This window comes from Ranitomeya variabilis, chromosome 1 (assembly GCF_051348905.1).
Source record: "Ranitomeya variabilis isolate aRanVar5 chromosome 1, aRanVar5.hap1, whole genome shotgun sequence".
Classification (NCBI taxonomy): domain Eukaryota; kingdom Metazoa; phylum Chordata; class Amphibia; order Anura; family Dendrobatidae; genus Ranitomeya; species Ranitomeya variabilis.
The window spans coordinates 1,002,724,733-1,002,741,317 of record NC_135232.1 but is presented as its reverse complement, the minus strand read 5'-3'; the positions used below and the strand labels follow the sequence as shown (position 1 = coordinate 1,002,741,317).

The following is a 16,585-nucleotide window of genomic DNA, read 5'->3' as shown; positions in this document are numbered from 1 at the left end:
CTGTGCTAACTGTGGGTATTGGTGTATTACCTCTTCACTGGGTGGTGGGCGGTTGGTGTCAGCCTAGGGTTGAAACAGGAGACAGGGCGAGGGTAGAGGCCTAGACATGCACACCATCAGTGTAAACTCTAGGTAGTGGGTCAGTCAGGATTTCCCTAGTCTGATGGAAATTGCAGGGGCCTGGGTTATTAGCTCTTGCTCACCTAGTCTCCTCGTGACATTATAATCGGCCCAACAACAACAAAAAAAAAGGGTTTTCTCTTTATTTTTTTTTTCTGTTGTCATGGATCCCATGACTTCCATAACCCGCCAGTTAGAGGCGCTGTCCCTACATGTCACTGAGTTGAGGGGGGCAGTTCAGCAACAGGGACTAGCAGTATCTAATGTGCAAGCTGGAGCGACAGGAAGAGTTGCTGAGCCTAAATTCCCTTTGCCTGAAAAATTTGCTGGGGAACGCAGTAAATTTGTTTCTTTTCGTGAAGCTTGCAAACTATATTTCCGTATGCGCCCGATCTCCTCGGGTAATGAGGCTCAGCGTGTGGGCGTGGTGTTGTCATTGTTAAGCTCGGATCCCCAAGCATGGGCGTTTTCTTTGCCATCTGATTCTGCTGCATTTGACTCTGTGGAGTGTTTTTTTTCTTCTCTTGGGAAAATCAACGATGAACCTGACAGAATGGCTCTAGCAGAATCTAAGATACGCACTATTCACCAGGGGGAGCGAGTTGCAGAGGATTACTGTTCTGAATTTTGTCACTGGGCGATCGATACACAATGGAATGATCCAGCATTGCGGAGTCAATTTATTCATGGGGTTTCTGGAAGGGTTAAAAAAGCCCTTCTGATGTATGAGACTCCTGCTTCTCTAGATTCCGCTATGAGTCTGGTTGTCCGCATTGATCGCCGTTTGCGTCAGGGGGAGCATGAGACACCGCCTATGGGAGAGGGTTTGGGTTCACGTGAGGTTGCTGCAGGTGAGCCCATGGAACCTATGCAAATCGCAGGGGTATCACATGTTAAGAATCGAGCCCCTGAGCTCAGGAAGCAGGGAGCCTGTTTTTACTGTGGTAAAACTGGTCAATTTTTTAACATCTGTCCTCTGCTGTCTAAGAAAAATGCAACGGCGGAAAACTTCTAAGCTCAGATGGTGTGGAGGAGACCAATCTGAGCTTATGTATATCCTCCATGGTGGTTTCTCAATGCATGCTCCCTGCTAAGGTTTTTATCGCTGGCAGTGAGCTGCCAATTACTGTTTTTGTGGATAGTGGTTCAGCCACAAATCTCATTGATGAGAAGTTTGCACGCACAGCAGGTTTTAGGATTGAAAAACTGTCTCATCCTATCCGTGTGGTCACCATCAATGCTGCTCCTCTCTCTCAGGGGGAGATTACTGAATTTGTGGCTGAGGTGAAACTCCACATTGGGGTTCTACATTCCGAGCGGGTTACATGTAAGGTGCTCAGGAATCTTCCTGCTCAGGTGGTTTTGGGTTTTCCTTGGTTGTCCATGCACAACCCGGTAATTGACTGGAAAACTCAGGACATAATTCAGTGGAGCGAGTTCTGCCTGGAGAACTGCCTGGCCACATGTGTGGCTGCGGTGCCTTCAAGCGTTCCGGAGTCACTTCTGGATTTTGTGGATGTGTTCTCTGAAAAGGGTTGCTCAGAGTTGCCGCCACATCGTCCCTATGACTGTTCTATAAGGTTTTAACCAGGGGCCAAATTGCCTAAAGCAAGGATGTTTAACATCTCCGGTCCGGAGAGACAAGCGTTAAAAGATTATATTGCTGAAAGCTTGAGCAAAGGTCACATCAGGCCGTCATCCTCGCCGGTGGCAGCAGGGTTCTTCTTCGTGAAGAAGAAAGATGGCGGATTACGCCCGTGTTTGGATTTCAGGGAGTTGAACAGATTACGGTTTGTGATCCATACCCGATGACACTGATACCAGATTTGTTCAACCAGGTGGCGGGTGCTAAGTGGTTTACCAAGCTTGACCTCAGGGGGGCGTACAACCTCATAAGAATCCGTCAAGGTGATGAGTGGAAGACGGCTTTTAATACCCCTGAGGGTCATTTTGAAAATTTGGTGATGCCTTTTGGGTTGACTAACGCACCTGCAGTGTTCCAACATTTCATCAATGATGTGTTCTCGCATGTTTTTGGGAAATTCGTTATCGTGTACCTAGATGACATCCTCATATATTCTTGCAACCGTGATGCTCATTTAGATCATGTCAGGCAGATGTTACAGCTTCTCAGAGAGAATAAGCTGTATGCTAAACTTGAGAAATGTGTATTTTCTGTCCAAGAGTTGCCTTTCTTGGGTTATATTGTGTCTACTTCTGGTTTTAAAATGGACGCCGCTAAGGTGCAAGCGGTGCTGCATTGGGAACGTCCTGATAACCTGAAAGCACTTCAGCGGTTCCTTGGGTTTTCTAACTACTATAGGAAATTTATAAAGGATTTTTCAATCATTGCTAAACCGCTAACTGACATGACTAAAAAGGGTACCAATTTCTCCGTTTGGCCTGAGGCTGCTGTGCGTGCATTTGAATTTCTTAAGAACAGTTTTGTTTCAGCCCCTATTCTTGTGCAGCCAGACGTATCAAAACCCTTTGTTGTGGAAGTCGATGCATCTGAGGTTGGTGTGGGGGCGGTACTATCTCAAGGCTCATCTTTGAGTGGTTTGCGTCCGTGCGCCTATTTCTCCAAGAAACTGTCGTCCGCCGAACGTAACTACGATATCGGCAACAGGGAGTTGTTGGCAATCAAGCTGGCCTTTGAGGAATGGCGACATTTCTTGGAGGGGTCAGTACATCAGGTTACTGTTATTACCGATCATAAGAATCTGCTGTATTTGGAGTCAGCCAAGCTTCTGTCCCCCAGGCAGGCTCGCTGGGCATTGTTTTTCACGCGGTTCAATTTTGTTGTCACTTACAGACCGGGGTCTAAAAACACTAAGGCCTGATGCTCTGTCCAGTTGTTTTCCGGGGGGGTGAACCTCGGGAGGACCCATCATCCAAAAGGGTGTTGTGGTTTCGGCTCTCACTACTGAGGTTGAGGCTGAGATTGCCGAGGCTCAGGAGGAGGTACCATCTGAGCTTCCCATCAACAAATCTTTTGTACCGTTTCATCTCCGCTTAAAGGTTTTGGCAGAGCATCATGATGCTGTCCTGGCTGGCCACCCAGGGGTTAGAGGTACCTTGGAGTTGGTGTCACGTCGGTTTTGGTGGCCCAAGATCCGACAGGATGTGGTCTCATACGTGTCAGCTTGTACCACGTGCGCTAGGGCTAAGACGCCTCGCTCCCGTCCTGTTGGCACACTACTTCCTCTTGAAGTACCTTGTAAGCCATGGACGGAAATCTCCATGGATTTCATCACTGATTTGCCCTCATCAGCTGGGAACACGGTCATCTTGGTGATTGTTGATCGGTTTTCAAAAATGTCGCACTTTGTGCCTTTGCCTTCGTTGCCTAACGCTAAGACTCTGGCTCAGGTATTTGTGCAGGAGGTGGTCAGACTTCATGGGGTTCCGTCTGACATCATGTCTGATAGGGGGTCTCAGTTTGTGGCAACATTTTGGAGAGCATTTTGCTCACGGCTGGGGATCAAGTTGTCTCATTCTTCGGCGTTCCATCCTCAGTCAAATGGTCAGACTGAGCGTATGAACCAAAATTTGGAACAGTACTTACACTGCTTTGTCTCTGATAACCAGGAGGAGTGGTCTACCTTTCTTCCTTTGGCTGAGTTTGCCATCAATAATCACCACCAGGAGTCATCTGGGGAGTCTCCTTTTTTTGTGTTTACGGGCTACATCCTCAATTTTGTACCTTGAGTCAGAGGGGCTCTTCCGGCGTTCCGGAGGAGGATCAGTTAGGAGCACAATTATCATCAGTCTGGAGGAGAGTTAAACAGTGCCTGTTGAGTGTGCGTGCTAGGTACAAACGTGTGGCTGACAGTAGGCGTGTGCCAGGTCTGGACCTGAGTGTGGATGACTGGGTGTGGTTATCCACAAAAAACATAAGACTCAAAATACCATCCCTTAAATTGGGTCCACGGTTTATTGGTCCATTTAGGGTCACCGCCGTCATTAACCCAGTAGCGTACCGATTGGAGCTCCCTACAGTGTATAAGATACACAACGTGTTCCACAGGTCTCTTCTAAAGAAGGTGGTGGGTTCTGTGGACACGGTGCCTATGCCACCTCCAGTCTTGGTGGATGGTAATTTGGAGTTTGAAGTCTCCAAGGTGGTTGACTCTCATGTAGTGCGTGGTACTTTACAGTTCTTGGTACACTGGCGTGGTTATGGGCCTGAGGAGAGGTCCTGGGTACCAGCCTCGGATATTCATGCGGATCGGCTGGTCAGGTTTTTTCATCGTCGCTATCCAGACAAGCTGGGTCCTATAAGTCGTGGGGGCCCTGGGGGCCCTCGTAGAAGGTGGGCTACTGTCATGTCGGACGCTGTTCAGACCAGGTCGTTCGACAGACAGCGGTAATTCCGCTTTTGACCACTATTTGCTCATTGGCGTCGGCTAGGTTTTGTCCAGCTGTTCCAGGGTTAATTTACCTGATCCTCGGATTGGAAGCTGGGCCATGCCCATGGCCTTTAAATAGTTCTCCGGATCATTGGGCGTCGCCGATTATAGCTTCTGTATTGTGCGTTGTTATCTCGGTCCGGAGTGGAGAGCTGGTTGTTGGAGATTCGTTGCTGGTTGTGTATTTTCCTTAGTCTTATTTACTCCTTCCTATATTTGTATTTATTTTGCCCTGCACATTTATAGTGTATTCCTGAGTGACTGCGGCGTGGTGTATATTTTCCTTTATCCTTGTCTGTGCTAACTGTGGGTATTGGTGTATTACCTCTTCACTGGGTGGTGGGCGGTTGGTGTCAGCCCAGGGTTGAAACAGGAGACAGGGCGAGGGTCGAGGTCTAGACATGCACACCATCAGTGTAAACTCTAGGTAGAGGGTCAGTCAGGATTTCCCTAGTCTGAGGGAAATTGCAGGGGCCCGGGTTATTAGCTCTTGCTCACCTAGTCTCCTCGTGACATCCTCCACATGGACCTTAGCCTCAAGAATATTTTTCTTTTTTTTATATTTGTTTGCAGGGAAATTATTCTGCTCTTACCTCCATTTTGCTTTCTTTTGCAGTTCCCTAGCCCTTGCAATGATCATTTTAAAGCACCAAAATTCGGGTCCCATTGACTTATATAAGGTTCGGGTGCACGGTAAAGTTCTGGTACCAGACTCGTACTTGGAACTCAAAACTCAAACCCGACAAACCCAAATTTCTATGGATTCTTTCATCTATAGTCTCCAAGTTTTTTCTACTCTATCTCATAGAAAAATGATTTGAGCAGATACCCTTATTCCAGCAATGTAATACTTACTAGGCTACAGGCTATTAGTTCTGTAAAATCATTAGATCAACTAGTTGTTTGAATGCGAAGCTTTGTATAAATAGTCCCAAACCAGACCACAGATTTTGGTGTACACTGTGCAAAGAAATAAAACTGCCAATCATTTATGGGGGCAAGTTATAGAAAGCTCATAAATATGGAAGACTAATGGCAGTAGGGGTACTAGTCCACTAGTGATAGTCTTCAGTTGATAAAACAATGATTTTGTTAAAACTACAGCAATCATCCTAGTAAGTGACACATCACTGTTATCACTGTCTTTGTCTCAAAATGATGCTGCTCTCAGACTATGTGGCAGAAACCTGGTGACAAATTACCTTTAAAACATTACAAGTAGAATTCAAGTAATATTTATATACTATCATATTCTTACCTTAAAAGAAATTTCATATTGCTCTCCTCCCCAAATTTCTAAACCAGGATCATAACCTCCTAACTCCCAAAACCATTTTCGATCAACTGCAAACAATCCGCCAGCCATAACTGGTGATCTAAGGTGTAAACAAAATAGATACAAGTTAGATAAATTCAATGTATTTACAATAAAGTATAATGGTTACATGGTAACATAGTTAGCAAGGCCAAAAAAAGACATTTGTCCATCCAGTTCAGCATATATTCCATCAGAATAAATCCCAAGATCTACATCCTTCTAAAGAACCTAATAACTGTAAGATTAATTTTTTTTGGCTGGTTGAAATGATTTCAAGTGGGTAGGGGGATAGAACATTCAAGCTTTGTGTCCATATGCATGAACTTGTACACTGACCATGGATAAATCAGTGGAGCCAAGCAAAACATTTTTGTTACAGAGTAATATAGGTTGAAATAAGATATACAGTACAGATCAAAAGTTTGGACACACCTTCTCATTTAAAGATTTTACTGTATTTTCATGACTTTGAAAATTGTAAATTCACACTGAAGGCATCCAAACTATGAATTAACACATGGGGAATTATATATTTAACAAAAAAGTGTGAAACAACTGAAATTATGTCTTATATTCTAGGTTCTTCAAAGTAGCCACCTTTTGCTTTGATGACTGCTTTGCACACTCTTGACATTCTCTTGATGAGGTTCAAGAGGTAGTCACCGGAAATGGTTTTCACTTCACTGGTGTGCCCTGTCAGGTTTAATATGTGGGATTTCTTGCCTTATAAATGGTGTTGGGACCATCAGTTGTGTTGTGCAGAAGTCTGGTGGATACACAGCTGATAGTCCTGCTGAATAGACTGTTAGAATTTGTATTATGGAAAGAAAAAAGCAGCTAAGTAAAGAAAAACGAGTGGCCATCATTACTTTAAGAAAAGAAGGTCAGTCAGTCTGAAAAATTGGGCAAACTTTGAAAGTATCCCCAAGTGCAGTTGCAAAAACCATCAAGCGCTGCAAAGAAACTGGCTCACATGAGGACCACCAAAGGAAAGGAAGACCAAGAGTCACCTCTGGTTCTGAGGATAAGTTTATCCGAGTCACCAGCCTCAGAAATCGCAGGTTAACAGCAGCTCAGATTAGAGACCAGGTCAATGCTACACAGAGTTCTAGCAGCAGACACATCTCTACAACAACTCTTAAGAGGAGACTTTGTGCAGCAGGCCTTCATGGTAAAATAGTTGCTAGGAAACCACTGCTAAGGACAGGCAACAAGCAGAAGAGACTTGTTTGGGCTAAAGAACATAAGGAATGGACATTAGACCAGTGGAAATCTGTGCTTTGGTCTGATAAGTCCAAATTTGAGATCTTTGGTTCCAACCACCGTGTCTTTGTGCAATGCAGAAAAGGTGAATGGATGGACTATACATGCCTAGTTGCCACAGTGAAGCATGGAGGAGGAGGTGTGAGGGTGTGGGGGTGCTTTGCTGGTGACACTGTTGGGGATTTATTCAAAATTGAAGGCATACTGAACCAGCATGGCTTCCACAGCATCTTGCAGCGGCATGCTATTCCATCCGGTTTGAGTATAGTTGGACCATCATTTATTTTTCAACAGGACAATGACCCCAAACACACCTCCAGGCTGTGTAAGGGCTATTTGACCAAGAAGGAGAGTGATGGGGTGCTACGCCAGATGACCTGGCCTCCGCAGTCACCAGACCTGAACCCAATTGAGATGGTTTGGGGTGAGCTGGACCGCAGAGTGAAGGCAATAGGGCCAACAAGTGCTAAGATTGTTGGAAGACCATTCCTGGTGACTACCTCTTGAAGCTCATCAAGAGATTGCCAAGAGTGTTCAAAGCAGTCATCAAAGCAAAAGGTGGCTACTTTGAAGAACCTAGAATATAAGACATAATTTCAGTTGTTTCCCACTTTTTTGTTAATTATATAATTCCACATGTGTTAATTCATAGTTTTGATGCCTTCAGTGTGAATGTACAATTTTCATAGTCATGAAAATACAGAAAAATCTTTAAATGAGAAGGTGTGTCCAAACTTTTGGTCTGTACTGTATATATAAAAAGGGGGGAGATGGAGGGAATGGAGAAGAAAAATATGCATAAATATAAATACATGAGCCAAAACTGGCTAGACAGATAGACAGCCGCGTGCAAATAACACGGCAAATATCCCCGTTCCTATGTGCATACACATTTAATGTGAGAATGGGGTTTGTTCTTTAAAACCCAACAAGTCCATAAAAAAAAAAATGTATTGAGGTATTATGCTATATATTCAGAGTGGGGACAATTGTACTGGTTATTTTAATTGTGTTTTAATTGTTTCTGTGTACTAATAAAGTGGATATGTTTTTCTATATTTGAAACATTGCGGTGGTGTGCATATATTCCAGTAGTGTCTTTTTACTCTTTTTTCCATTGTTGTTTTCTACTGATTGCACCCCTGCTTTTGCACTCTCTATACAAAATTTGGTTATGTGCCTGGTTTTTCTATATTGATTTTGATAAAGGTGTGTCACATAAGCAAGGATGATGACTCAAGAGAAAGTTTGACACACAGGTGCTTCTCACAAAATTTGAATATCATCAAAAAGTTAAATTATTTCCGTTCTTCAATACAAAAAGTGAAACTCATATATTATGTAGAGTTAATACAAACAGAGTGATCTATTTCAAGTGTTTATTTCTGTTAATGTTGATGATTATGGCTTACAGCCAATACAAACCTAAAAGTCATTATAACAGTAAATTAGAATGCTTTATAACACCACCTTGAAAAATGAATTTAAAATCCAAAATGTTCAATGTGGCATGGCATGGAGGCGATCAGCCTATGGCACTACTGAGATGTAGGTTGCTTTGATAGCAGCCTTCAGCCTGTCTGCATTGTTGGGCCTGGTGTCTCTCATCTTCATCTTGACAATACCACATAGATTCTCTATGGGGTTAAGGTCAGGTGAGTTTACTGGCCAATCAAGCACAGTGATACTGTTTAAACCAGGTATTGGTACTTTTGGCAGTGTGGACAGGTGTCAAGTCCTGCTGGAGAATGAAATTTCCATTTCTAAAAATCTTGTCTGCAGAAGGAAGAATGAAGTGCTCTAAAATGTTCTAGTAGATGGCTGCGCTGACTTTGGTCTTGATAAAACACAGAGGACCTACACCAGCAGATGACATCGCTCCCCAAGCCATCACTGATTGCGGAAACTTCACACTAGACCTCAACCAGCTTTGATTGTGTGCCTCTCCACTCTTCCTCCAGACTCTGGGACCTTGATTTTCAAATGAAAGGCAAAATTTACTTTCCTTGTGAAGTGTGTCAATGACTGCCTTCTGGACATCTCTCAAGTCAGTAGTCTTCCCCATAATTTTGGAGCCTACTGAAATAGACTAAGGGACCTTTTTAAACACTTAAGAAGCCTTTGCAGGTGTTCCTTTCTTAATTTTTCTAATTTACTGAGATAATGACTTTTGGGTTTTCATTGGCTATAAGCCATAATCATCAACATGAACAGATACTGTATAAACACTTGAAATAGATCACTCTGTTTCTAATGACTCTATATAATATATGAGTTTCACTTTTTGTATTGGAAAACTGAAATAAAGTAACTTTTTGATAATATTCTAATTTTGTGAGAAGCACCTGTATCTTTACATAGAAATTCTGTTTTTATAGTATTCACATTTATATTTTTCCTTTTTTATTTGCATCTAATTAGTTTCATGTCATGTTAGACTTTGGACAGCTAAGGAGGTGATCAATAAATGAAATACTACAGAAGAATAATTTCTTCCTTTCATATGACTTCTAGTCAATAGATCACCAGCACAGAGGACAAATACAATTTAAATGGTTTGTCTGCTCCTACACCAACTGTACTGGCTCAACTTTAAATGTGACTGCTGGAAACATGTGCAATCATATTTTGATTATACTCTGATCTTGGTGACATTGCCTGTCAAGTTTGCAATAGTTCTTGGGATAAAACTGACAGGGAACAGTGCACAGATGACAATCAAGGGCAATGACTTTGGCAGTCTTACAGAACGTGAAATGTCTTCAAGCTACTTCTGTGTCTCATTTTCTTTTGCCAACATGCTCTAATTTTAATGCAAACATGAACACCGTGGAAAGCATACACTGGGTACATGGTAACTAAATGGCTTGTTTGCCTATGTTTTCAAAATATCATTTTGAGTTTAGTTTTTAGTGCACAGAAACCTGTTTAATTAATTTGATTGTTATATGCATTACCTATTAAATAATAATTCTGTAAAAATTAAACTATCGTTAATTAAACTGGGTTAGTTTATTAATCAAATAACTGTAACTCTTGTCAGCTAAGCCTAATTATTGACTTCCAGGGAGAAAAGTGGCTGCAGTGTTCCCTGTTTTCACTTTTCGAAGCTTTTCATGGAAATATACGTGTACACTGAATCAAACAAATATGTTTTTGGTGGCGTTGAAGGATATAACAATTGGCTGAATTGCTATGTACATGCCCAGCGTTAAGTATTAAATAGTAACGAGAATCTTAAATCATCAGTGCAAATTAATAAACTTTCATACTATATCTTACTAGAGGAAAACACCTCTTCTCAGTAACTTTTCAACTCTCTCATTCATTATTTTCATCTTAAATTGTCCAAATCAGACTACAGATTTATCTTCACTAAGGGGAGAAAAGTATGCATGTTGCCTATAAAAGTCAATATAGTGGAAACAAGAAAGGAGATGGAGGAAGGCATAAATAGTGAGAAACAAAATGCTGCATCTTCTAGTGACCAGAAATTTCACATGGGAAAAATGTAAAAAAAAGCAGGACACAAGTCATTTAATGGCTCGCAATAGTGATAATCCTCATGTACAGTCATGACAGTTTGTCCAGAAAGATGACCTGAAAGTACATTCACAATTAAAATTCTTATTAACTGATGAAAAGATAATCACTCTTTAAGTCCTCATTTAGAGGTCAGTTTTTTGCACAAGTGTTATATCTGTAGTTTTCAAAAACAAAACACAGACCCATTATAATTTATGGAGCTGTTCACGTGTCTTTTTATCTTTAAGGACCATGTGCCCTCAAAAAAGAAAAATGAGTGAGATATGTCAGTGTTTGATTGTGTCACGACTCAAAATTATCAATGCAAGTCTACGTAGCATTGAGAATCACAGACAGCACATCCATGCCATGTGTGTAATCAGTCTGCTGCCTATAATAAACATATATCCAAGAAGTATCTCTCCTCCTTGCGGAGATCGACATGCTAAACATGCAGAGATGAGGAGACTTAAAGCCTCAATGCTCCTCTGGGTAATATGCTAATTATGCAAATTGTCTCTTCAGAGAGGAAGAGAGCTAGAACTCTGGTGCCACCTATTGGAAGGTAGCAATCCTACAAGTCAATGTTGACCCTTTAATGAGCCTTGTCACATGACTTAGGCTAAGAGCCAAACCAGAATCTCAATTTGAAGACACTGTATTTCAGGGTACTGCCCCTCGTCAGTGCGAAGCAGAGATCTGGTTTGGCTATTATCCTAAGTCATGTGACAAGGCTCGTTAAAGTGTCAAAATTGAATTGTAGAATTGCTACCTTCCAATAGGTGGCACTAGAGTTCTAGCTCTCTTCCTCTCTGAAGAGACAATTTGCATAATTAGCATATAATAAACATTGTAATGGATAAGAGAAGCATTGCAATTTATGTATTTTTTATGTGTGAAAATCATTGATGAAACACTGAAGGCAAATAATACACACTGACCAAACACTGACAAAAATCAAATGAAAGAAACTGATGAACTCAGAAAAATTATTTGCATATGTGATATATCATTGACATCTGAAAGAAATTTATGGCTGGTTTCCCTACATGGGAAAAACATTGCTATTTTGTAGCAATTCTTATGTTACAAAGAAAAATGATGGCCTGATATTTATAGTGGAGTCCACTGTCATCAGAAATGTGATATGGCTTTTTGGTTGTATTTATGCATTTTTACCTTATTTTGTATAATCGGCATGTTAGTTATTTGTTTGCCGATCGTCTTCAGAAAAAAAATGATAAAAAAAGCGCATGTCTGAGAAAAAAAGTGCAAAAAGAAAAATGTTTGTAAATGAAGCAAACTAAGAAAAATATCTATGTGTAAAGCAGGCTTAATGTAACCTACTGTTCAATATTTGGTGGAGGTAATATTTAAAGCCTTAGCAGCTTAAAGTTTTGTACTTCAAAATATATATTTTCTTTGTTTTGTATAGTTTTTACATTTTATACTTTCTCATATAAGGATTCTGGCTTAACCATTTCACAACATTAACCCCTTTCTGCCAGCTGACGGAATAGTACGTCAGCTGGCAGATCCCCTGCTTTAAGGTGGGCTCCGGCGGTGAGCCCACCTTAAAGCCGCGACATGTCAGCTGTTTTGTACAGCTGACATGTGCGCACAATGAGCGCGAGCAGAATTGCGATCCGCCTGCGCCCATTAACTAGTTAAATGCCACCGTCAAGCGCTGACAGCGGCATTAAACTAGCGCTCCTGGCCGCGCGGCCGGAACTGCTCGCACCTCTGACCCCCATCACATGATCAGGAGTCAGCGGTGCATTGCCATAACAACCAGAGGTCTCCTTGAGACCTCTATGATTGTTGATGGCCGATTGCTTTGAGCGCCACCCTGTGGTTGGCGCTCAAAGTACACCTGGATTTCTGCTACATAGAGGTGATCTGTACTTCACCTCTATGTAGCAGAGCCATTCGAGTTGTGCATGCTTCTAGCCTCCTATGGAGGCTATTGAAGCATGCCAAAATTAAAAAGAAAGTGTTTAAAAATATAAAAAAATAAAAAATATATAAAAGTTCAAATCACCCCCCTTTCGCCCCAATCAAAATAAAACAATTAAAAAAAAATTAAACATACACATATTTGGTATTGCCGCTTTCAGAATCGCCCGATATATCAATAAAAATAAAGGATTAACCTGACCGCTAAACGGCATAGCGAGAAAAAAAATCAAAACGCCAAAATTACGTTTTATTGGTCGCCGCGACATTGCATTAAAATGCAATAACGGGCGATCAAAAGAATGTATCTACACCAAAATGGTATCATTAAAAATGCCAGCTCGGCACGCAAAAAAATACGCCCTAACCCGACCCCAGATCATGAAAATTGGAGACGCTACGGGTATCGGAAAATCGTGCAATTTGTTTTGTTTTTTAGCAAAGTTTGGAATTTTTTTTCACCACTTAGATAAAAAATAACCTAGACATGTTAGGTGTCTATGAACTCATAATGACATGGAGAATCATAATGGCAGGTTAGTTTTAGCATTTGGTGAACCTAGCAAAAAAGCCAAACAAAAAACAAGTGTGAGATTGCACTTTTTTTGCAAAAATCCTGAAAACATGACCTGCTGGTGGGTCTTGAGGACTGGAGTTGAGAAACACTGTACTAAAGGATAAGTGCCACAACTATGTTTATATTTTCTTCATATCTTTTTTATTTATGTACCCACTGAATTGTTTAGCTCGAGCAGTGTGCAATAACTCATTGTGCACTTTTTTTGCTGGGATATCCATCGATTGTGGTGGCTACATGGTGCAGCAATTTAAGCTGCACTTTTATGTAAAGAAAAGCTGGGGATATTAATATGGCTTTGGTTTCTGTCACTTGTTTAGTGACATGAGTATTTCTGTACACATTTCAATATTTTTCAGAGTATGCCATTATCCTCTGGTGACCTATAGTGTCTAGAAGCATCCAGCTCTATAAAGGCTACGTTGATACCATCCTCTAGTGATTCATAGTATCCACAATACCCAGCTTTGTATATAGCTCGGGCAGTGTGCAATAACCTGTTGTACACCTTTTTGAGCAGCCATCTTATGTGAGCATACATATTATTTACCCCCATTGTTTGGATTTAAAGAGGTGACTTGATCAGCTATCTGGGCTGTATTTTTTTAAAAATAAAAAGCATTGACTGCAAGATAACTTTTTCAGACCCCGAGTCGACTATTCTGGGTACTTTTTTGTATGTGTATGTTTTTTGTATAATTTTAGTGTTTATTATGTGGAGGGTGCAATAGGGTTTTTAAGGCTACCGATGTTGAGCAGGGGCGCCATCACGTCTACAACCAGGGTGCCAACCCTCGCTGACAGGTAGGACTGTACAGGGCCTATCTAGGGATAGAGTAGTTTGACATAAACCGACATATTTAGGACATCAATTAATACCCCATGCAGGAACGATGTCCAAGTAATTTCTGGACAGCAGGACAACTCCCATAATCAAATAAACCTATAAAGAACACCGGAGTATAACGCCCCAAAAGTATTTAACAATGTACACATGATGGTGAAAAACATATATAACCTTATTAAAGACTACAAAACATCATAAAAAATCAGCAAAATGATGGATAATTGGTGATGACACAATAAACAAACAAAACGGTACCATGAGCAATTAATTTTAGCACTTAATAGCAGCATAGATTATAATTTCTGACCTAAGTGTGAAGATCTAAACTGCACATGAAGCAGAGAAGGATCTACCAAGCACATACAGGTCCTTCTCAAAAAAATAGCATATAGTGTTAAATTTCATTATTTACCATAATGTAATGATTACAATTAAACTTTCATATATTATAGATTCATTATCCACCAACTGAAATTTGTCAGGTCTTTTATTGTTTTAATATTGATGATTTTGGCATACAACTCCTGATAACCCAAAAAACCTGTCTCAATAAATTAGCATATTTCACCCGTCCAATCAAATAAAAGTGTTTTTTAATAACAAACAAAAAAACCATCAAATAATAATGTTCAGTTATGCACTCAATACTTGGTCGGGAATCCTTTGGCAGAAATGACTGCTTCAATGCGGCGTGGCATGGAGGCAATCAGCCTGTGACACTGCTGAGATGTTATGGAGGCCCAGGATGCTTCAATAGCGGCCTTAAGCTCATCCAGAGTGTTGGGTCTTGCGTCTCTCAACTTTCTCTTCACAATATCCCATAGATTCTCTATGGGGTTCAGGTCAGGAGAGTTGGCAGGCCAATTGAGCACAGTAATACCATGGTCAGTAAACCATTTACCAGTGGTTTTGGCACTGTGAGCAGGTGCCAGGTCGTGCTGAAAAATGAAATCTTCATCTCCATAAAGCATTTCAGCCGATGGAAGCATGAAGTGCTCCAAAATCTCCTGATAGCTAGCTGCATTGACCCTGCCCTTGATGAAACACAGTGGACCAACACCAGCAGCTGACATGGCACCCCACACCATCACTGACTGTGGGTACTTGACACTGGACTTCAGGCATTTTGGCATTTCCTTCTCCCCAGTCTTCCTCCAGACTCTGGCACCTTGATTTCCGAATGACATGCAAAATTTGCTTTCATCAGAAAAAAGTACTTGGGACCACTTAGCAACAGTCCAGTGCTGCTTCTCTGTAGCCCAGGTCAGGCGCTTCTGCCGCTGTTTATGGTTCAAAAGTGGCTTTACCTGGGGAATGCGGCACCTGTAGCCCATTTCCTGCACACGCCTGTGCACGGTGGCTCTGGATGTTTCCACACCAGACTCAGTCCACTGCTTCCTCAGGTTCCCCAAGGTCTGGAATCGGTCCTTCTCCACAATCTTCCTCAGGGTCCGGTCACCTCTTCTCGTTGTACAGCGTTTTCTGCCACATTGTTTCTTTCCAACAGACTTACCATTGAGGTGCCTTGATACAGCACTCTGGGAACAGCCTATTTGTTGAGAAATTTCTTTCTGGGTCTTACCCTCTTGCTTGAGGGTGTCAATGATGGCCTTCTTGACATCTGTCAGGTCGCTAGTCTTACCCATGATGGGGGTTTTGAGTAATGAACCAGGCAGGGAGTTTTTAAAAGCCTCAGGTATCTTTTGCATGTGTTTAGAGTTAATTAGTTGATTCAAAGGATTAGGGTAATAGGTCGTTTAGAGAACCTTTTCTTGATATGCTAATTTATTGAGACAGGTTTTTTGGGTTATCAGGAGTTGTATGCCAAAATCATCAGTATTAAAACAATAAAAAACCTGACAAATTTCAGTTGGTGGATAATGAATCTATAATATATGAAAGTTTAATTGTAATCATTACATTATGGTAAATAATGAAATTTAACACTATATGCTAATTTTTTGAGAAGGACCTGTACAGGGCCCCAACGTTACCACAAATAGATGCAAAATATCAACCTGCCGTGAGAACCCATGTATTGCCCCTAAAGTAAAGTGCCAAGTGCTCAGTGTATGTACTGTATAAAGTGCTTACCCATGTGGGAATGGTGCCCATTGGGTTCGTAGCCCCGACGTACGTTTTGCAATATTTTGCTTCCTCGGGAGGCTAAGGAGAGAGTAGTCCCTGTTATTATACTACTTTTTGACCCCCACTGGTTTGCACATTTTTGCACAATTATTTGCTCTTCATTTTTTGATTTTTTGATCTTTTAAAGAAATGAATAAAAGCTCATTTTTAGAGGTCTTTTCTTCTTCAGGTGTTAAATTTTGAGACCCTACCCTTTTTTTATAAGGTTTTGTTTTGGATTTCACAGTCATCAGAAATGTGATGCGGCTTTTTGTTTGTATTTATGCATTTTTACCTTTTTTTGTATAATATGCACGTTAGTTACTTGTTTTCCTATCCTCTTCTGCAGAAAAAAATGATGAAAAAAAGGAAGTTTGAGAAAAAAAGTGCAAAAAATAAAAATGTTTGTAAATGGAGCATGAAAATAAAGTCAATTTTCA

At 41.1% G+C, this 16,585-nt stretch overlaps 1 protein-coding gene across 1 annotated transcript in view; it reads right to left on the bottom strand.

Moving 5' to 3' along the window:
* The window catches only part of GALNTL6 (polypeptide N-acetylgalactosaminyltransferase like 6), a 2,887,171-nt gene that overhangs the window by 575,617 nt on the left and 2,294,969 nt on the right, over positions 1 to 16,585 (bottom strand). The window contains exon 7 of the mRNA XM_077279504.1: positions 5,791 to 5,908. Coding sequence (XP_077135619.1) covers positions 5,791 to 5,908 — 118 coding nt within the window. The remainder of the gene's footprint in view (positions 1 to 5,790; positions 5,909 to 16,585) is intronic.